The 23,771-nt window shown below is 38.8% G+C and overlaps 2 protein-coding genes across 2 annotated transcripts in view; one reads left to right on the top strand and one right to left on the bottom strand.

Annotated features, from left to right (window-relative positions):
- Positions 1–561: 561 nt before the first annotated feature.
- LOC143909991 (uncharacterized) lies at positions 562–22,572 on the bottom strand. Its single transcript, XM_077428317.1, has 11 exons — positions 22,401–22,572; positions 11,206–13,576; positions 5,663–5,843; positions 5,431–5,592; positions 4,181–4,311; positions 3,920–4,017; positions 3,586–3,738; positions 2,713–2,806; positions 2,384–2,633; positions 800–878; positions 562–722 (listed from the first exon to the last, which is right to left on the bottom strand). The coding sequence occupies exons 2-11, from the start codon at positions 13,402–13,404 to the stop codon at positions 635–637; spliced, it is 3,435 nt and encodes a 1,144-aa protein (XP_077284443.1). The 5' UTR covers positions 13,405–13,576; positions 22,401–22,572; the 3' UTR covers positions 562–634.
- The window catches only part of LOC143910069 (uncharacterized), a 68,604-nt gene continuing 62,584 nt past the window's right edge, over positions 17,752–23,771 (top strand). Inside the window, exon 1 of the mRNA XM_077428424.1 lies at positions 17,752–17,934. Within this exon, the coding sequence (XP_077284550.1) occupies positions 17,752–17,934 (183 nt within the window). The remainder of the gene's footprint in view (positions 17,935–23,771) is intronic.

Raw genomic sequence — 23,771 nt, 5'->3', positions numbered from 1 at the left:
AACTCAAAAAATCTAAACTCTTCGGCAAAATGAGATCCACTCCAACATATTACACAAAACTTAAAAGTAATTTTCAAATTGATTCACATACCAGACTAGTAATCATGATAAAATTCTCGATTTAGTAAAGACGATTCAAATAAACATAATACATATAAGGGTATTATACAAAATCAAAAAAAAAAATGCATCAAATGAATGATTGAAGGCAAAAAAAAAAAAAACACAAAACAATAAATGCATAGCGACATATCAAATTTTAAACATTTGTCAGGAATGCATCATACGAGTGAGCATGATTTCTTTTTCATAAGGATTAAAATTCAGACCAATAAATATTTACACTTCATTATATAAAACATTGATGAATCATTAAATATATATTATATATAATCTTTTAATCAAAATAATGCATTTATGTATGTAAAAAAAATAAATAAAAAAAAAATGTATTTGAAAATTAGCTTCAACGAAACTAACAAAGCGACTCATCCACACGTTTATCCGATCACAACAATTCAGCAATGCATGTATGTATGTGTTTACGACAGCAGGATCTTCTCTAAAGGTGTTACGCGACGAAAAGAGAGACTCAATAGAGTTGACAAGTGGACGAGGTTGACGGAGGAGAGCGCTAGGATGCTGCCGAACCACTTGCCAATTCGTAGAACAGTACATAAGCTTCACTAGACACTACATTCTTCGGAGATATGGTAGACACTCTGCAAAATAATCAAGAGGAAAAAATTAGCATGGATTTGGAACACAGCATAGATACATATGTGAGCGGCAAGGATACCTGGAGTCATTGTATTCGTGCCATTCCCCGTTATACGGATGTTTGCAGTACGCCGTGTAGTGTCCGGAATATGTCGTACCTGTCATTAAAACCAAAAATAAAATTACATTTTGAATATAGATCTATTGTGTTTGCTTAAAATTCGCTGAATCAGACAACCAGAAAAACTAGAAGTACATTGCTGAAATGCTAATGGTCTAATTGTTTCCGGCTTGCCCTGTTTAGTACATACATATATGGCTCACGTGACAAATCGCTCACAGAATTATTTGCACGTACAAAAACGTTATTTATTACACAAGAATTATTCCAAAACTCAATTAAACGTACTGTGACGAATTAACACACTATCCTATCACAGAAAAATAAATAAAATATATACAAACCAGTTTAATCTCAATTTATTCACAAAGTACAGAGTCTATTATAAGAATTTTTTAATTCTTCGTATTAATAAGGATTTTCGTTCAGTAACAATTATTTTTGGTTGTGGCTATTTGCAGGTAACATATCTGCAAATTATTGGCTATTTGCAGGTACTATATCTGCGGATTATCGGCTATTTGCAGGTACTATATCTGCAACAGGCGCAAAGCCTTCTGCGCATGCGCGTGAACTCTCACTGTCAGCGTGTTTACTGTTAAAATTTTGTTTTAAACCTCTTAAAATTTAGTTCGAACTCGTAAAGTGACGTAGTATGAACGATTGATTAAACATATAAGATTAAAATAATGAACGATTGATTAAACAAGTCTAGCATACATTAAATGTAAGAAAGTTCACGCGCCTGTCGCAGATATAGTACCTGCAAATAGCCACAACCATTATTTTTTAATTGGTGTTAATTATAAATTCTTTTATATGTAAAAATTATCAACGGGACTAGATGATCTTATCTTTCAGTATTTAATATATGTTCAATTCATCATCCAAGACTTCGTTTTATTTTTAATTATTTTATCAAAAGTACTGTTACGTACACCGCCGAGTAAGTGCAATCGGATTAGACCGAGTAGCATCCCAGAGACTGTGTGACCGTTATAATTGGTTTCAAGGATTATCTCCAGACTAAGTGCAAGTGGGCTAAACAATGGCCACCGAATTGGCCGCTATTGGTCCCTTCTCAGAAGTGACCGATAGCGTGGGACTGAGTGTCGTGGGAATACATATCCGGGTACATGCCTAAACAATAGGGAAGTAACCGGACGTCGAAGATGCCCTGAGCGACCTATCCGGTATAAGGCGGTACTTTAGGCGATATCAAGACATTCTGGACGGAGCACTGCCAGTGTGTGTATCTCCTTAATCACCAATAAATGCTGTGAAACGACTTTGGCCTTTTACTTGGATCCTCCACCCACCCCTATGTAACAGTACTATAATAAAACGATTATAAGGTTTTTGAAATATGTAAATAGTATACAATAAAACCTATGTTCGTAAAGTTTTTCCAACATATAAATATATATGAATTCGTATGAATAAATTGAGATTAAACTGGTTTGTTAGTATATATTTTATTTATTTCAAAATAGTCCCTGATTATTTTGTTAATCCCAAAAATAGTCCTTGATTAAAACTGACCTGAATGGTTGCTCACAGCGTAGAGATTGTATATGGCAGCCGGTGGAGGTGGACCTCTGGTATTGGTGGTGCTCGCCGCGTACGGAGTCATGTCCAATCCAGATAGAGGAAACTCGACGGGGACGTTGAGCTTGCCTCTGAAGCGCTCCGTCGGCGAGAAGCGTTTCAGATGTATCACTAAAACTTTTGGGAATTTTTGTACTGTAAACCATTTGAGGCACTTGCGACGAACTTGACATTTGGAGCACGTCTGCAAAAACGTAAAACATCAAATGCGTTAAAAATTTATTAGCGGTGCGCAATATTGCATAGTTGATCGATTAACGTACTGGTTTCTCGTCTCCGTCTAATTCTTCTTCCTTCGTAAAATGTGATAGGCACTGGGTCAATTTCAACTGTCCTGTCCGACTGGGTATCGGCAAACTAATACACAAAATGGTCATTAAGAAAACTTGACAATTTGAATGTTTATTACAATTTCAATACTTCTAACCGACGGTTCTAAAAAGGCCAATTAAATTTAATGCAATACTTGTCGGAGATACTCGACTGAAACATAGTTTTCAAGTATTTAGGAGACAGAAGAATGGCGGCAACAGCGTGGGAAGACAATTGAAATCCTGTTAATGTGTCTTCAAACCCCTTCTAACAGTCTTTCACTTCAAGATCTTAAATGAAATATCCCAATACATTTCAAATGAACAACTACAAGATTATTTACAAACCAGTGCTGATCTATGAATATCAATTTTGAATTCTTACAGACAGTGTTAGATCCAGGGGTTTAGGTAGGAGATATAACATAAGACTTATTATAGTTGAATCACTAACTCTTCACATATATTGAGAAATTCTGAAGTAATTAAAGTTGCCTAAGAAGATTATATCCACAGTTAGGAGTGGCTCAGAAAGATTTGAGCTCAATCTGTAAAAAAACAGCTGTGATATCAATGGGAGCGAATGTTCTAAAAAGCAGTGGAAGATGTGCATCCAAAAGAACCGAGTGATTGTGAATAAAGGGAAAGAATATGGGCTCAGATAAAATCCTGGTGAAATTCGAAAATGTTTATTCGATTTCTGTTATAGCTTACAAATCTGCTGTTTCTTGACTTTTTGCTGTATTCTACTTTTTTTTACTACCTAAATGCGTAACATTGACCCTTTTAGCACCGAAGATAGAAAAATAAATGTGAATTTTATACCTGAGATCCCAAAAAGGATCAAATGTAACACTAGTGTGAGAGCAATGGGTGCAACGGAGCGAAGACTTGAGCTGTCCAACAAATATATCACCGACGCGACTATCCTCAGCTCGAAGGTACCGTTGCCAGGATTCTTGAGCTTTTTGAGCATCACTGAAAGCACATTTGAAACATTTTCACATGCAAAGATATATGAAATTATATAAGTATATATGCATAGGTATATTTAATATTAACGAACTAAAGCCAATTTATACTTTCTGTTATTTTTCATATTAACGGCTATTTGAACAATTGAAAGAGTATGTATACTTTTTTTCAATGAATTAATTACCTTAAGTTATCATCTATTTCAGTAAGTATTGGCTTTGGTTTAACTGTAACCCTGTTGACGTCTTCGTGAAGTCCTTCCAATAGGTATCTCAAAAATTCCTGAAGACAGTCATATTATATTATAAGAAATAGTCATCTCAAAAATCAAAAATATCTATATATGACAAAAAAACACACACTCTTAGTTAACAACGTAATGCGATTCAAGGTTTACAAAGTGCTTGAATCTAATCGTAATTCTTTCGGTGATGGAGATTTTTACCTGAGCATCCTGTTGGCTGTATCCCATGAAACGGGGGGCGAATCGTTGGATTTGGGCTTTCAACGATGTCGTATTCACTACGCCGTCTGTTTCATCCGCTTTCCAAAGCTCGGTGACTACCGTCGAGAAAGCTGAAACCCAACAATTAAATAAAACGATGTATTACAAATTATATTCATAGGGCAAATGTAACAAGGAATGAATGTTAACGAAATGACATTTTTTAATATATTGGCAGTCAGATCCATGTAAAACGATCATTGGATATTGTCTAGATATTATATTTATTAAACCTGCTAATTAAATTAAAGATCAATATTCTACAAAATACACATTTCTTCCCCTCAGCCATAATTTACACTAAAAAATGTTATTCTTTTGTAAGAAGAACCTTTGTAAACAAGTGGCAGTTTACTCTTGTTCGATTTTTCTTACACTATTTTTTTAGACCCCTTAAACATGTGTATTTTTCACAAAAAAATTCAAGTACAATTCTTGTATCAATGTGATAAAAATAAAAAAAAAAATCACAAAATTTAATAAACCGGAAGTGGGATTTTTTCCTCTTAGAAAAGTCAAAAATGTTGTGACCACGATTCTTTCCACACCCCTGAACGTATCAAGCTGAAAATTTATATTTGTATTCTTTATGCACTAACATAGAACTGATAAGGTTTTGGTCACAATTCGTAAACCGGAAGTAGTATTTTTTTTTTAAAACAATATTTCATAATTTTGTTTTGACCTTTTAAATTATTTGTATTTTGTTGATATTTAATGTGTACAATAATTATAGTGATTTTAATAAAAAAATTTCGAACAAAATCCTACAACCGGAAGTAGAACTTGTCTTGTGTAAGTTTCCCTACATTTTCGCTCTATTTATATCGAAAATTCTATCATAACCGGTATGTGTGAACGTGTATGTGACCTTCTTATATTCCTCAAATACATGGATAAAGTCATGGGTTCGTCACATCCGATTTTTTTTTATTATATTTACTAACTAATCAAATGTTATGTACATATGTATTATAATTTATATTAATATTAAAAATAAGGCATGCTCCAATGAATGACCGTTTTGAATACATTTTGAATAAACACGTACATTAGAATCAAAATAAAGGTAAATAACAAAAAATGCTTATTAAATATAATTTACATACATATTCATACTTTTTCTATACATTCAATTCGGTCATTTGTTGGTTTAGTTTTCCTACAATAATCATCGTATCGATCTGAACCTTTAATGAGAGCTCCTTTCATGCAACTGAGAGTGGTGTTGATGTCGGGCGTGAACGCATCCGGGCTGCCGCTGTACTCCAGCAAGAGTTTCGTATTGGAGAGACACTGCACCACACTATTCATAAAACAAGTATTTCCAATATTGCGGAGTCCGTTCAGACCTGCAAAGTTCAATTAGTTTTAATTCAACGCAACGACGGACGCAATCGATCGGGTCGAAAGTCTGTTTACCGCTGGTTTTACTCAGGGCTTCGCCGCCGGGCTGCGGACTTTTGGAATCCACCGATCTTCGCCTACTGGTCGTTAGAGTTCCACACGAAGTGCTAATATTATTGCTATTATTTACAACGGAACTGTTGGACGGGGCCAGGGTATTCAACGGAGAGCTACTCTTTCCTATGGACGTCGACTCCTGAAAGTTAACAGCGCCGTTTGTATCAAATATAGATAGATTTTCAAAATATAATATTGTATTATAATGTAATGGGTGTAGTTATAAAACAACAACATTTCTATATACACAGTTGCTGGTGAAGATATGAATGCACAATAAAAAATAAAAAATAAACTGGAGGACAATTAACACGGAGTACATGCAAAAAACGGGAATAACAACAAATACAAATTTGTGTATCACATTAAAGTTTTAAAAATGTGGACTTGTTTAGTATCCAAGGTAAATAAGAGATCTTGATTTAATACATTCGTATGTTTTGCCATTTATCGTATCTCATTTTGAAACCTGACAAATATTATACAACAACTGATTTTTCACGATTCCGAAATGTAATAAGGATATATGTACATATAAAATAACATTTCGACAGTTTAATAAGAATTATTAAGATTCATTATTCGAATGTATAAATAGTTATTTATTATTTATCCATAACAACCGGTAATTTCTGTAACAACGAGTAATAGTAAAATAATAGTAAGTAACGAGTAATAGTAACCTGGTAATCATATTTCTATAACAACGAGTTTCTGATGACAAAGTTGTTAAGTAGTTGGGATAATAAATTAAAAAATGAACATTAAAGATCCAAATCTCTACCTTGTGCAACACCAAACATTGCACAAGTCAGAATTATTCAACAAAGTATTTTTCGTATTATAATTATACTATCTATTATATGATATACATGTCGAACTGACAAGGTTTTAAAAGCTTACTATTTATGTATTTGTTTATATGTACATACATAAATATATACAGAATGGAGTGGAAACGATTAGAATCTTGACAATGAGCACTTAAATTGAAGAAAATATATTCACAAGGTAAATAAAAGCAAACTACATATACATATAGTATAGCATTATGCCACAGTCACATTGTACACCAATTTCCTGTAGCATAATCTTTGAAATTCGAGAGGTATCTGGGAATACATGGTTGGTTAAAATAGAATTGACCGTTGGTGGGTTCTGACTAACCGTGAACAGGTGTGAGGAGATGCGTCTGGAAGTGCAAGTAGACTGCAAGGGCACACGAGTACAAGTCCACTGATTGCCTAACAAATTCACCGCATTCATATGAAAATGTATAATCTTCAGGAGTTTCATTGTTTACTAAGCGTTTATCACACTAGATATAATATTGAATATCATTCGATTTAGACCCATTTCACCAGCTGATTGCTGATCGTATGGTATGTTGTCACGATCAGTATTACTGCCAGTTTACTGCATTAAAAATCACTACTATTTGCAATACCAGTGGGACTCACAGCGAGTTTATGAGTGATTCTAGTTTGTTTATACGCTTATATGTAGTATAACGGTGGGCCTGGTTTTACCAATTCTCATTAAATTTAGGTGACCATTCGTTGTGGTTTTTTGGGTATCTGTCTTATCCTTTGATAAGCCTGTTTGTAAAAATGGATCTGCCTGTTTATAAAAATTAAATCAGATTTTTTTTATTTTCATAAATGTGCATCCATGGTTTTCTAATGTTTATTAACGTTTTCAATAATTCAAATATTTAGAAAAAAATGTCCTGGTTTTGTCACAACCTAAAAACATGTAAAACGGTCACCTTACGTTAAATGAACTCTTCGTTTCTATACTTGAATATAATTTTGAATAAGATTAATAATTGTAGGTATGTATATTACAGCTACGTGCATATGTACATACATACATATGTAATGAAACCAAAACCTTATAAATTGAAAATTCTAAGATAATAATTTTATTTAAAATAATAATTTGCATTCAATAAATATTGAATTAAAAGTTGAGATAAGTCGTAACATAATAGAAATATTGGAAAATGATTCTGGAATGATTACTATGATGATCCTAGTACCAAGCAGACGAGGCAAGCATAATTACGGAGAGTTCATTTATCGAGAATTGATGTTTCGCAGGGAACTTATGATATAAGCAGGGCTTTTTTTCCTATGTAATGCGGTGGAACGCTTTTATTATGTTTCGAACGAATATTCTATATAATATAGTTTGAATATAATCTTTTCTAATCAAAAAAAAACTCGACAAGAAATGAGTTCCGGCACCTTCTTTTTAAAATAAAAAGTCCCGAGTATAAGTATACTATCACTGAAAGTACTGCTGTTTGAAATGCCGGTGTGTTTTACGAAATAAACCGCCAAAACTGTTTGATAAGTAATCAATATCGAGTGCTCTGTCAGTAATTTTTGTGTGGGCGTTTCTAGTATGTATAAGAAACACTAAAACACTTAGTCACTTGGATATAAAGCTAAAAAAAATAAGAACTCTAATGTAATCGGGTACTTTTGTGCCTTCGATGGTGCTCCCGTTCGCCACCAACTCACGCTTTAACTAGAAGTGTAGCAAGCACTGGTATTTGTAATGCCAGTGGGGCTTACGTAAAGGGGATACTCAATTGCCCCACACGCGCCATTAGCGATATTATCTATCATAATACTAGTAATTGCTATTTGCCGTATGCTGGCAGCATATTGTCCGTGAAAACGTAGCCAATTTGGATGTTGTGGGTGAGAAACACTGAAGTTTGATACCTTTGGTGGGGGATGTTTTGGAGAAGCCTGCGAGCACTCCACAAGAGGCAGCAAAAAGGGCGAGGCCGGCCAGAGCCCATAGCAGAATCGCCAATAGCATGCGTGAGCAGATGAACCCGATCTTGACCAGATGGATACATGATCTTTTACTCGGACGGGACGGAAGAACGAGAAGCGAAAGTCATTTTAGTCGGAATACGGTCCCATCAAAATAAACAGGTTCAAAATAGAGCGAGGATTAGAAGAGGAAAAGAAACCGTTTTTTAAATGAGGCGGACGGATTTTATTTAAGCGGAGGCGAGCGGAGGGACGGGCGGCGCGACTATAATTAAACCGGGAAGACTGGGAGAGGGACAGGGAGATAGAGAGAAGGAGACCAGACTCCACGTGGACACCGGAGAATGCGACACCACGTGGAACGCCGAAATGGCAAACGCAAATAGACAATCTGCACAGTGCAAACTGCGCGACATCGATTCTTCTGGAGACGTCAAAAGATGCATCCCAGCATCGAGCGGTACGAAATCAATAGAGCATTTGGGTCACCGCGACGGTTGAGTATTTGCGAGTGTAACCCAAATTTGAAGTAGATGTGGAATATCTTGTGTGGGTATGATCGTAAATAGCAGACACACTAATTCTGCACCCCCGTCAATTGAATTGGCCTAAACGAAAGTTCCGCATCTCACTCGAAAATTTAAAATTTGGGTAAAGTCCAACTTTTGTTAGTCGCGCGCGTCCCACGACAGAGCTGAGCGCTTCGCGTCTAAAATAAATCTCTGCGACTGAAATGCTTCAAAAGGCGAATGACTCACAAATTATTCGTAATTGATGAAAGAAGTGGCAGAATACCTATCGGCGAGTATATTATATTTATAGAAAGGGTCAAGAGTTCATATAAGATTCTACAATGTTTGTGAATGGCGGATAAACGTACCGTGGATAGCCTTGGAAATCTAATAAAAAGTTGCAAAGTGAAGACGAGAATAGGGACCAACGGAAAGTAATTGACCTGATTCGAGTATTTGTTCCTGGAATTTCTAAAGAAATGTTGCCGAAAAGGATTATGGATAAACGAGAGGTGGGGAGAAGCAAAAGTTCTGAGACATGAGATCAATATGCGGAAATCTAGGTCTTCATACTACATAGCACAAGACATGACTAGAAACTTGTCCAATAACTTTTTAGTAATGGAGATCTCAATTAAACTAACTGGGGCAGATTTTCAAAATGTCCGAAGTTTGCTAAAATAGGTAAAAATAAAACAAGCGTTGAAACCTAAAAGGGGTTTAAGCTATGTGCAAAGTTGGAATACCGGTGGGATTACATTCCAAGACAAGTCCGTCTGAAAGAACTTTACAGACGTTGAAACCTTGAACCAATTTTGGGTAAGAGAAAAATAATAAATACTAAGCGATTAGTAACGTTTAAAACCATTGAACTAAAAGGGTTGAAGATCTTGGAAAAAGCACTGCAGCCCCATTCCTCAAGAAACAATTTCTTGAACAATTCATCAAAATTTTCAATTAGACGATATATAATAAACAAATTCTAAATATATAACATGTGTGTTTGTTTTCATTTGTCTGAATATTCATATATCGCACGTTTTCGTATAGTCATTCTCTTGGCACTCGGTTGAGAATGGCACAACTAAACGAAAACGTTACTTATGCAGTATATTGTACGTATATTTTTATAGCACGGATTTAGCGCATTTAATGACAAGCATATAATATGAATCACAGTTTTATATATTAAATTACTTAAGCATATTTTGATACGCTAAGCGGAAGTTCGTAACGTATTTGTTTCCTGTATGAATTTGCTCTACCGAAAATAGAGAAGTTTACACTCGTAATAATGCAAATTTTGTAAGATATAGTGTGAAATAGATAATGTTATAGGCGATTAAACAATTAAAATCTGACAAAACGAGTGGGTGGCGAAAAGTAAAAAGGTTACCTGACAACTCGTTCACAGATTTTCCGTAAACCGATGATGCGCTCCAGGCATTACGTATACGGCCATCTCTTTCTCACTCCGTCTGTTCACCATGATCTTGTTTACTATGCCATTACGTATGCAGCCATCTCTTTCACAGACCGACTGTTATCGGTGAAAAAATGGTCTGTGAAAGAGATGGCTGCATACGTAATGGCAGAGTAAACGAGATCATGGAGAACAGACGGGGTGAGAAAGAGATGGCCGTATACGTAATGCCTGGAGCGCATCATCGGTTTACGGAAAATCTGTGAACGAGTTGTCGTGTCACCAAGTCAAACATATAAGGCTACTGACCACTGTCAAGGTCTCCAAAATTTTTGTTTATTACGATGAGTTTTCACCATCGAACTATCATAATCGATTTAAATTTCTATTAGTGACCAAACCGCACAAAATGGCAAAGTTTCAAACCGATCGGAATAATGTAGGAATATTGCCTGAATCATTAGCGAAGTGAAACATAGAATAGCTTTGAAAAAAATGCAACTTGGGCATTCCAAACCACGATACTAATGTTTAGATTTTTTATGTCCACAGATTTACACTCAAATGAGATACACATCAATGTAGAAATTTAAAACTGACATTGATTAAATATTAGTATTGAAAAAAAAAACATTCATATAAACACTGGAGATTTGCACAAAACTGATCGAGTTAGTCGTATGCAGAACTCCCGAGCGCGTACGTGTATATTTTTGAATAAAATAAAGTAAATAGCTTAATTAGAGTAGGAATGCGATTTGAGTGCGTACTTACTTTTTGATAAATCTGGTACATCGAAGACGACTCTCCGTTCAGATCTACGTATTTTCTTTTGGCCATCGGTGTATCTGGTATGGGACTACTTCTCTCGTCTCTAACATGTCGAACGTTCGAATTGCAATCGTCCTCCTTGCTCTTTCTTTTGCTTTGCAAGTCGTCGTCATCGTCGGATATGTCATCGGCCATCTTCACTATCCCGTTTGTCTGTTTAGTCAATCGGCCGGAATCGCCATCCTCCCCCTTTCTGAGCAGATGGCCGTTCGCATGCTCGAAAGTTTTATTCTCGAAACCCTCATCTTCGTATCCCCCATCGTCTTTCTCGATGTAGTCGATTATCAATTTGCTATCAGTCTCGAGACTGGGTTCGGAGTCAATGTATCTGAGATTGCTAGCGTCATCTTCATCGGGGGAAAGGAAGAGACAAGTCGAACTCTTTGAAGTGTCGTCTTTCGTTCTACTCGGGCACGATTCGTTGGCATTGTCGTGGATAGATTCGTCAGAGTTAACGTCTCCATTGCATAGAGTGCTCAAAAATCGTTTCTGTCCAGAATTGGGAGGCGAGGTCGAAGAGGTGGGTGCAGACACTTGGATGTAAGAAGCGAAATCAGAAGTGTGCTTCGGTCGAATTTCAATGCCCGAAGAATGGTTGCTTTCATTGTTGGAATTTTTCGACATATTCGATTGATTCAGAGAACACTTTTCGGTGCCGATCTCTATAGACAGTACATTTTTACTCGGCTCGTCGTGGTTGTAGTTTTTGCCCTCGTCGCTGCCTACGTAAATCGTAGTGGATTTTTCCAAGATCTTTCCGATCATATTATTGGCGTTTAACTGATTTTTCACAGAATTTAAAGACACGCTAGAGCTGTCGCTCCCGCATTCGGTTGACTTTTTAGTCGAATATCCTGAATCGTCTGAATCCTTGGTCTCCTTGATGGGACTAGGACTCGGCGATAGGAACTCCCATTTTAAACTACCCGTGGTTCCATTCGTGTACTTGTCGGACGAAATGGGCTTGTGTACGGGTACGGGTTTGTCGTCGACTAAGGATGAGATGCTGCTGCTGTTGAGATGCCGTACTTGTCCGTATATGTTATCGCTGGAGAGAGCCGTTTTGTACAGGAGGTCTGGATCTCTGGATGGCAGCCTAGTGACGGTCATTTTGGGATCGAATTTTCGGCGTATGTCACTGACGCTGAGAGGCAGGTCGTTTCCGTTGTCGTCCGACACCGACAGAGAGTCTCCGCGATAGCCGTTGTGGGTTGATTTTTTTTCGCTCCAGGTGGGGGGCAATCGCGCCCTCGGGATGATGGTCCTCGACTTGGGGACGCCGGTGTCGATGGAGGGCCTCGCCGCTCTCAGCCTCTGTGCACATTCAACATCTCGTTTAGGTTTGACGGTGTGCGTGTCCAGCGCGCGATTGTTAGTAGCAGCGGGGGTGTTAGTGGCACACTCAGGCGGGACAACGGCACACGGTCTAGCTACAGTGCTGTTGCTGGAGTTAGTGTTGTGGCGCTTGTCTGGGTTAGTGGGAGTGTGGGAGTGCGGCCTGGGGGTCTTTACCTCGGGCTCCTGACTGCGCACTGGTCTGCGGGCCGGAGGCAGGCGGGATGCATCCCCCGCGATCGCCTTGGCCCTGGAAGTCTCCCCGTTCGGTCCAGTCACGGCTGTGGAGAGGCGCTGCGCGAGCGGCACGTAGTTCGCCGGCGAGTACTTGTTGTACAGTTCGGCGGTCGACGTGATCAGATAGGGCCGAGAGGTGCGCGACTCGCTGCGACTCACCGAGGTGTCGCGCGATCTCGGCCCGGGACTCGAGCGATCCGAGCGACATCGACCCTCCGAGCCGGAGCCGGAGCCGGAGAGGGAAACCAGTCGCGAGACTCCGGATACGCCCGAGTCCGAGTCTGAAGCGCTCGGAGCGCGACCATACCGCGAGTACTCGCTGCTACAGTACGCGCTGGTTTTGCGCTCGCGTGCCACCTCGCGGTCGCCATCGTAGGTGTACCGGTGGGTTCGATACTCGGACACCGAGATGGACGAGGATCGACCCGAGGAGCGCGGAATGTACGACCCGGTGGCCGAACTGTAATACGGCCGCTCCAGAGACGACCCGCTCAACGTCGAGCGGTACGACCCCGACGACAGAGACGCGCTCGACGACGTCGAGAACCGGCTCGGCGACAACACCGGCATCTTCACTCTCTTCACTCTAATCCACTATCGTTTATTTCGAACCAAGCTGACACGCGTATGGACGTGATCATACAAAAATAGCTTATATTTCATTTATCTAACGACGGCTGCCCTTTTGGGTCGACCATCGCACCGAGGCGACCGAGTAGAGATCGCATACACCTCATGTCACCTGCAACAAAACAAATCATTTATTATAAAATCGCCTTAATCTTTCTCTATGTGTGTGTGTGTGTGCAAGTAACGCTCTCCGTAGTTAATTAGGGCGAAATCACACAGCGTGGTATGCGGTATGTGGTACGTCGACAAGTTCTCCTATATTTCTTAAAACCGTTATCGATCACTGTCAAGGAAGGATAAATAAAACCTTACAATTTGACCAAAAAGGTCTAAAGGGGAGTAGCGGTCGTTCGGCCGGCCGGCCGGACGGTCGTGGTATACGTGCCAGGTATGCCACATTTTTTATATATGCTTAAAACTATCTAAAAAAAAACGTCCCACATACCGCGCTGTGTGATTTCGCCCTTAGTCGTTTCGATTCGACATACGTCACAGTTAAAACACTGCCCACATAATGTAAGAATATAATTTATTTAAGTTAAAGTTTGGACCATTGTGGCATTACAGGAGTTCCTAATGCGCCACAATGGTCGAAAAAATACAGAGAAATGAGAAAAATAAAAATATATATGTATGTACATACGGTAGCCTGACTATTCAGCGCACGGACTATTCAGCGCAAGGACAATTAGAAGCCCTACTTGCGTAATATTTCGTGAACCCCAATGACAAAATTATAAAAGCATAAAGATTATCAAATAAATTTATTCGCGTTTTATGAAATTATTATGTAGGTATGGCCGACAATTTCAATAGAGTAACTATTTTCGAAAACGCATTTTGCACTGAATCGTACGCTGAATTGTCCATGCGCCGAGTTGTCTGCGCCGAAAGGTCGGCGTGCGCTGAGTTGTCGGGGTGCCATAAAATACAAATTAGGGAATGTCTTGCATCTACAGCTAGCACCAATATACATACATATATAAGAACCAGCCGCAAATACAAAACATCCCTGCGAGGCCCAAATTGAAGAGATAATATCAAAATTCCACTCATACATCACATTCAATTATAAAAATAATGATGAGCGCAGACTACCAGACAAATAAGTTAAAATAATCTTCGAAAACCTAAGATCACTGAGGTGGAAAATATCACATTCAGGCTCAGCAGCATATACAGCAACAAATATATACTGTTTGGTAACAATTTTTCCCCTTGGAAAATAGTGTCACGGGCATTTAGCGCCTTTTACTAAATATTAAATCATAAATATTTATATCGTTGTTTTATATTGTTTATATGTAGGTATGTAGGTAGGTAGTTTTTACTGATAATACACCCGATGAAATTTTCATCCGGTCTATCACTAGTTAAAAATAATCGTCACAGATCTCAATCGGCCTTCCATCCGGCGACTAAAAACATTATCCCTTCTTTCTCTCCAACGGAAACACAATCAATACAAAACATCACGCTAAATGAACCACTCCATAGAAAGAAGTAATAGAAGCAACGTTGAGAATAAAGGTTGAACCTCTACACATGCACACAAATTGACATTCAAGTCCAATCGTTTTTATAATAAAAGTCCACACGACACTTAAATTGCACACGTATGACGTAATTTCAGTTATGGGAATCGCAACTTACATACGTATGTACGTCAGATGACTACGTCAGTTGGATCCATTGTCTGATATTAACTTCAAGAAATCAATAAGACCAGAAACAAGTCGTGTTTAAAATGGTAAATGCATTATTTCGCACATTGCGATCGCGCAAACGACAAGCACGAAAATCGCGAATACGGATATACTTAGTACACGCACAATTAACAAACTTTATTATATTCATTAATTAATATTTACCATACATTTTTCTAAAAATAAAAAAGTTCAAGATGCAGATATGCAGAAATATATAATATAATACAAGAAACCTTATAACTTATACGTTATAAGTAGATTTAGGATAGGGAGCGTGCTTTTTCCAGGAATCGGGGCGGTTTGGCTCTATTTACAAAGCAAGAGTGCAAAAAAAAGTTCGGCGAACCTTTGGGTCTGCTTACTAGTTATAAGTAGACTGCGGATAGAGACAGTGGTTTTTCCAGGAATCAGGGCGGTTTGGCTCTATTTACAAAGCTAGAGTAGAAAAAAAAGGTTGGGCGAACTTTTTACAACAATTGAACAATAAACGGCACGCTATGGATCCGGCCACTAGTTATAAGTAAAGATCGGCGTTGGTACGATGCTTTTTTGCTCTCTTGCTTTGTATACTGATAAGTGTTATATACTGATAAGTGTTATATACTGATAAGTGTTATATACTGATAAGTGTTATATGTTGATAAGTGTACATATGTACATATTGGCCGAATGCTTCCAACTGGCTTGTAATACATAACTGTTTTGTTAACACGGTTAAGTTCGACTAATTTAAATTGAACACATGTCGTTGAAATTACATTTGGATCAAATCATATTCATTTTCATTCACAGTCATTACACATTTTCTCCAGAGCGTCATTATGATACAAAATTACATATTTAAATCATTATGGTGACGATGGGTAGGTGGGTGAGCTAATTTGTGAGGATCCGTTTCTACAATTAAATCAGAATAGCGGGAAAACCGAGCTTTGGTAGTGATTAGATAGAGAATGACTTATTTGCAACAAAGTCCTATCTATGATTGAGTTTCATGGTCTTGATACCCACGTGTTTCTAGTATTCATATAGGCGTGGCTTTCATCTAGCATCCGATTCCCACACAAAATTAAGCTACACAATGTATGAACATTATGTTCACACACTGCCTTAATTGCGTGAATAGAAACGGAATACAATCACGTGATATCGATAAATGTCAAGTTTAAAAATTACTTTACCCCTTAAACGAGTTACATTACAGAGAGATCGAGACCTATCCCATTGTAATAAATGCGCACGCGCACTCTGTCAATAATGTACGATTGCTAATATAATATTGTAACGTGGGAACATGAGAGAGAGTATCCACTGTCTAAGTGCATTCGTGGGTGAACAATAGAGACCCCGGATTAGGCTAAAGGGATTCAGTAAGTGCCCGAACAAAGGGTACGCTGGAGTTCTCACAGACCTGGGCGAGACCTTTAACCCTTTGAATGCTGACGTCTTTTCTGTTGAATGCCCGCCACGCTGAAAATTTCGCAAACATTTCCGACTAGAATTATTAAGAAATCCAATAGAAAGCAGGTATAAAAATTGTAGCTAATCCAAACAAACTACCTAGATAACGTAGTTATCTACTCCTAGATAACTACCGCCGAGGATTTCGAGTTTTGTAAAGGTATGTTTAGACTCTCTAATATATCTTGCAACAATATAAAATAAAAGTCTATTAATGAATCCATTTCTTTATCGTTGTTAAAATGTAATGCTCACAATCTAAATGCCAAACCACAATCTAAAATATTCAGCAGTTAAGGATTTCCATTGAAAAATTCTGCTATGTTTATAAATTCAGAAATTCCAGTGTAAACCAGTCTTTATAAACAGATAAACGACCCGTGTTCAATGCATTTTTTTCAAAAATTTCGAGCTTAGCGGGTAATATTCTTGTTTATTTTTTACATAATCAAAAATCAACGCCTATCGGCGTATTTCAGGCTCATGGACTTGTTGGCAAAACGCCGATCGGCGTTGGTCAGCATTCAAAGGAGTAAGTGCCTACACAAATTAATGGATCGGGGAAGCTGTGCTGGGCAACTTGTCATTTATAAGGAGGTACACACATTCGATCACATTATTCTGGAGTGATCCCTGTGGACCTATCGATTTGTATAATAAATGCTGTGAAGCGACTTTGGCCTTTCATTTGGATCCTGAACCCACTCCTACGCAACAATATTATTATACAATCCTGTTATTGCATAATCATATTTAACTTTTATCATTTTTTTTCCTCGTTTTCATAAAATTATCCTACATTTCAACTCGCAAGTCCTACATTGGTCCTGAAAATATTATAACCCTGTAGTAAAATGAACAATGGAGTTTTAGAACTTGCTTCATATGAAGTTTAACCCCGAAAAGAACCTGCCGATTGACTTGTAAACAACGACACGTGTCTCTGTCGTCGAATAGACATCTACCCGATAGAAAGCAAACGTGTTATGACTTTGGTGGGCGATTGATAAGACAAGTGTTGTCTTGACAACGAGAAGACCTTACGACCAATGTCATGCGGAACCGAGCTCGCGACGGAGACCTTCGGCGAGCGTGAAATCAGGTCAAAACCCCAACAATGCACCAATTGAAAAAACAGCACAAACAAACAACCGATCACCTCTCCACCGTCAAGAACACCACGGGTCTCGTCATCGGTCCTACCTCAACATTCAGATGCGTCATTGACCATCAAATGACGTGCGTCCGATTAGGACACTGTGAATCATGTCCGGAGGATCATTTGCGACCGTCAAATGTGGCATGAAACGGCTTCCTATACTCACTAATTTTAGAACATCTTACTATATTATTTTGATGTCACATCGCTATCGACTAAGTTTGTCATAGATGTGGACGTAGTATGATAGATTGGCAGACGAGTTAATACCATATTATACTAGTAACCAGGTACAATTGATAAAAAGTGAGCACCGTTTAAAAAACAACGCTGTGACATCTGTACGAATAAAGGTCTGTTCATACCTATCCAGCACGACCCGAATCCTGCAAGTACGGACAGTATTATTTAGTACATTCTATATGAATGCGTAAATGCGCATGCGCGAATGGAGTATGAATACGTCCATATAATGTACCAAAGAATACTATCCGCACTTGCAGGACACCTGCAGGATACGGGCCGTGCTGGATAGGTATGAACAGACCTTAATTGGTCTCATGTCATTTGTAGAGGTAGGATAGTCACAGTGCTATCCATTGTTCCATTGTTGTAAATCCTTTGTAAAAAAGGTTCGGCAAACCTTTAACAATGCATTTACAACCTTTGCACAATACGCGGCACCTTCTGGGTCCGGTGACTAGTCATTTGACAGACTGCGCATGCGCATTATCGCGTCTGTACGAACCGTGGGGCCTTCGACACAGTCAATATTTCTAACAGTCACCCGTGCTGGATGGGAACTGGATACGAGTGATACTGTTAGATATATTGACCGTGTCGAAGGCCCCAATGGGACGAAATATGCATTTTATACATATACATATATCATTAGCGTGGTGCGGGGAGTGCGGTCTGCACTGGGTGACATTTGTTCAAATTGAAAAACGCTAATTCGACATTTTCCTTGTATGAGAGTTCTCGAGCGGCTAAACGCCTCATTGCGATTTTTGTATATATACAGCTTTCTGTATGTATACAGCTACCGCGAAATCCGTCAAATATGAGCCATAATTGGCTTTTGTTCGAATTCCTGAGAAATTCAGTCAGACGAAGACGCAATCCAGAAACAAAGTGTGAACTGAGCTTCTCTTTCGTAAGTCATAACAATTAACAAATATTAATTAATAACAAATATTTTTAGGTGACCTCCACCACGCACCAGATGACACCACCCCTAGCTACGCCACTGTATATACTATATGAATACTTAATCGTTGACCATATCCTGATCCATATTGTTGACGTTAAGGCTAATTTTTGGTATAAAGCTAGTTAGATGAAAGTTGAAAAAAAACCCTTTTAAGAAGTTCTATGTACAAAACGTCTAGTCTAAGTAAGGCAAGACTACGTCGGGTATTTTTGGGCGTGAACCTTTTTTTTCGACTAATAAATAACGAATACCAGTCAAAAAATTAATATTGATATCGCATCGTTTGAAATAAAATAACTTCAATTAATACTTATGGTATATTAGTACCTACTATGCCCGGTCATTAAGGCTCTTTTTGTATGAAACTACTGTTAACTAAATACTTTTTTCTCTAAGCAATACATTATTTAGCTGCCAGCAGTGATACAATGAGGTAGGACCAACAAATTTGGAAAGTGGAAAACACAATGCAAACAAATTTGACAGTAAAAGCAAAATAAAGGGATCTTTCTAAAAAAAATAATCGCCTATAGCACACAGAAAATTGTCAAATCTTCAATTAAAAAAAATACTTTCGATGGAATATTCAAAGGAATGAATTAAAATGAGAGGAAATAGAATTTGAAAAGGTTGATGGCCGCCAAATTTGCTTTTCAACCTTGAATTTCAGATTTTTTTAAATCAGCATCGCTGATATTCGTAAGTTAACATATTTTGAGAAGCGCAATTCCGTAATCCACGTAAGTGCTGTGATTGTACCCGAGAGAATGTAAAAGGGTAAAAAAAAGGACACAAGGAAGCTAGTTGGACGAAATTAGAAATAACGTGTAGGGCGAGATGGATGAAAGTTGCTCAAAACGGAGACGAAAGGAAGCGTGTTTGAGAGGCCTTCTTCCAGCAGTGGATGATGAGCGGCTGTATGTAAATGATGATGATGTACATATATACATCATTGTGTCCAACGACCTCGACCAATTCACACTCGATACAAGCGAAAGAGTAAAAATATCGACGGAATCGCAAAAAAACCTAAAACTAGAACGAATGTAGTTCAAGGCTATTCGCGAACAGAGTCCTAACCCAATTTCCAAATTGCAGCGCCACGTTTATAACGTGCGTGTTGTGCGAATTTTTCGCCGATATCGAGGGGGAAGCGAGTGTGCAAGTAAATGAATGGTCGAGAAACGAGATCATCGTTTTTTTCGCGTTCCACATACACAAATATACGCGATTAATAAAAATAGACGCTTAAAATCGATAACCAATTAGGGCCGTTCGAAGTAGCAGCCGTTCAAATTCTACAATTGTTTTCTCGATTCGTAACATACATGTATACTTGCAGATCTACGAACAAGTATGTTTAACATATACGCGTGCAAGGTCAGAAGCTTATCAATGAGATATGATATTATATAAGAGCGATTTCGCTAAACGTCAAAATCATCTGTTTTTCTCGACATATACATACATACGTGTATATACGAAGTGGCGATTGATGGCGTATTTGTTTTTGGAGTTGTTTGGATTGGTGTATTTTGCGGATAAGTTCGTAGTCATCCATTTTTAGCTTTTATTTGAATTGGGCTATACACATAAATATATAATAGTAGGTGCATTCTACATACTTATATTTAGTATTAGTACAATGAACTTTTAAAAAAGATTTTTCTATTACCGTTTGACGTATCGTATAGTATTGTAAATTCATATCTATAAGTTTCAAGCAAAGATTTAAGCGACAAATAAATTTGATGAAGATCCGTCGACTAGAAGTGGTGGTTTACTCTTGAAGACAATATCTTCTGTGAACTTTTTTTGTATTTTAAATTATTCTTATATTACATCTCAAAATTAAATCATAATCCTTATATATACATCATGCTATAAAACAATTTTTGTCAAATTCGGTCAACCGGAAGTAGCAGTTTCTTCAAGAAAAGGCAAAAAATATATACAATATAGCTAATATATTGCATTAGTACAAATTATGGACTTTTATTTTTGAAATAATGCATTGAAATTGCACAATTTATACTAGGCATTTTGTTTATTTTTAATTAAAAAAAATCATATCATAAATTTTTTTTGTTTTGTATTTGTTTATTTACGCACACTCTTGCACTCTATATGCCATTGGTCAAATTTTCAATGAGTACCATAACGAAATATATATAGAGAAAAAAGCAAGCGCATGCATTTAAAAAATGTTCAGTTCACTGTCAGCAATATGTTTATTTATTATTTTAAGACTTGTTTATGTTTATTTAAGACTTGTTTATGTGTTTATATTCAAATGACAAATTTTGCCCACATTCACATGCATTTCCATATTAATTGAGTAAAAAATTATGATAATAAATGATTAAAAGGTTAAAACCGCAAACGTTATTATGGTGGCAAGTCAAGTTGGTGAAAGTGCAAGTATTTTAGCATTTTTTTTTCGCCACTTCACTACAAAGATGTCATAGCGCATTGACAATTGAAACAAAATATATTCCGAAAATTTCTAAAAACTGATTGAAAAACTTTTTTCAGGTTAAGGTACTCTGAGCTAGTAACCAAATTTAGTGGTTAGGTAGAGTGTCATAGTGGACAAATCGCTTGGGCGTTTTTATACATAGTCCCTTTGATCCCCTTCCAAAAACCGTCCACGATCTAAGTTTAGAATTCCATGAGATAGAATATCAAATTTGACGGTTGTAAATGGAAAACTGCACATTTTCATAGCAAACAAGCATTCACCTCTACATACATATATATACTACTTCCACTAATAGAGTCACCAAAACGACAAGTCAAACTTTACTTTGGTAACCGAAATAAAGATAAGCACTGGCGACCAGGGCTGGAGCAAAAACGTTACCAAAAGGACAAGTCGACTTACAAGCAAGAGCCACGCAAAACGATCACACTCCACCTTGGAGATGGCATAACGCCTCTAACTAATATCGACCGAATGCACTTAAACGTCAAAATGACAAACACGTGAAGGGGGGCGGGGGAGTATCACGTTACAAGGGTGGAGTAGAGTAGATTAGAGCAGAGTAGAGTCAGAAATATTCCCGTTCGCGTCCGTGCGAATATCGGAATATCCGCATAGCGACACCGCGCTATTCTCGTACTGCACACACTCCACACAACGCCATTCTTTTTGCACGAACACTTTCTACTCGCACACGCACACGCACACACACACACACACACACACACTCGCACGCAAGCCGATCGACTATCGATCAAATAAGTACGCGAATGGTAATGCTGAAGGTGATGACGGTTACTCGTATGGTTATGGTTATGGTTATGGTTATGGTTATGGTTATGGTTATGGTGATGGTGACGGTGACGGGATGGGAATGGGAATGGTAAAGGGAGGGGCTATTTGTGATAATACCTCGGCGAAATGGTAATCGGAGTTCCCGCTCGGAGTGGGGGTGGTCGCGTTACGAGAACGCGCGCCACATTCGAGTGGCGAGTTCGAAGGGCGAGTGGAGACGGGCGAGTAGCGAGTGGCGAGTAGCGAGGGCGAGTAGCTAGCAGCCAACGACGAGCGGCGAGTGGCGACTGACGACGGGTGATCGGTGGACCCCGAGCTCTACTGACGCACGCGCGTTCGCAAACGCTCGGTCGCTTCGTTCACTAGCGCCACATACGCGTTCGCAAATAGCCTCTCTTCAATCCTCGAATATCAATTCATGGAAAAGTCTAATCAATTCTAAAACAGTCGTTGATAACGTATGCCAGTTGATCTTATATCTTTTACAGCGTACGAAATTATAAATAGCTTGTATGCAGCTGTTCGATTTGTATTCATAATTTTTGGTTTGTAAGTACATATATTTGAAGCCTTGTCAGTGAAATGGCGAATCCATCTGTTCTCGAGAGTCATTTATCACGGTCGATTTAAAATTTACGTATATTATGGAGGATGAACGAATGAGACGACTGGCATGTTAATGCACGTGTTTATTATATGACAGCTAAAGGCAGAGTGAGTAGTGGCTCTCCGAACCCAGCCGAGTTGGTCTCCACTCGCAGGAAGGCAACCAAACTCGACCATGTCGTATAAGCGAGCCGCCACATCACTCCCCCCCCCCCCCCCCCAGCATCAGCGATACCAAAATTACAAAGAAACAAATTTTACAAAAGAAAAAAAATTATTGAGTGGGGAGAAAAAAAAATTGTTGACGTGGGTCATCCGCTGTGTAGGTGTACCGCCCTGAATGGTCGGTACATTCGAGGGCGGTGACGTCGCGAGCAGGACGGTGGCTGGTCCGATGGTCGTGCCGATGCGATGCTGCGGCGGCGCCGCTCTTCCGAGGCTGATGTCGGTTGGTGGGGCGGCGGGGGCGGCAGGGGCATCGATGTGGTTGATGATACTCCGAGCTGGACCGTGAGTCGTTGTGGCTCGTGGAGGTGTTGTAGCGCTGCCACCCGTCTCGGCGTGACGACGCTCGTGGGGACGGACGGGGCCTTGATGATGATGATGATGATGGTGCTGAGGTGGTGTGGGATGAATGTTGTGGTGCTGGATGACCGTTCTATGTGTACTGGATCGCGCATGACTCCACATCCAGCTGTCAAGATCGTCGTCTCATTCGCTCCCCCATTTTTTTAAGCACCTGTCATCGACGTTGTGGCTGGACTCCAGTCGGTAGGTAGGTAGGTAGGTAGGTAGGTAGGTAGCCGTGTCTGCTCGTTTATTGTCACCCGCGGGCCGCGGCGTGCTGTGTTGATGGCGATGGGGGCGCGGCGGGTAGCTGGT

The sequence above is a fragment of the Arctopsyche grandis genome, chromosome 3 (genome assembly GCF_051622035.1).
Source record: "Arctopsyche grandis isolate Sample6627 chromosome 3, ASM5162203v2, whole genome shotgun sequence".
Taxonomy (NCBI): Eukaryota; Metazoa; Arthropoda; class Insecta; order Trichoptera; family Hydropsychidae; genus Arctopsyche; species Arctopsyche grandis.
This window is presented reverse-complemented; position numbering and strand designations above follow the sequence as displayed.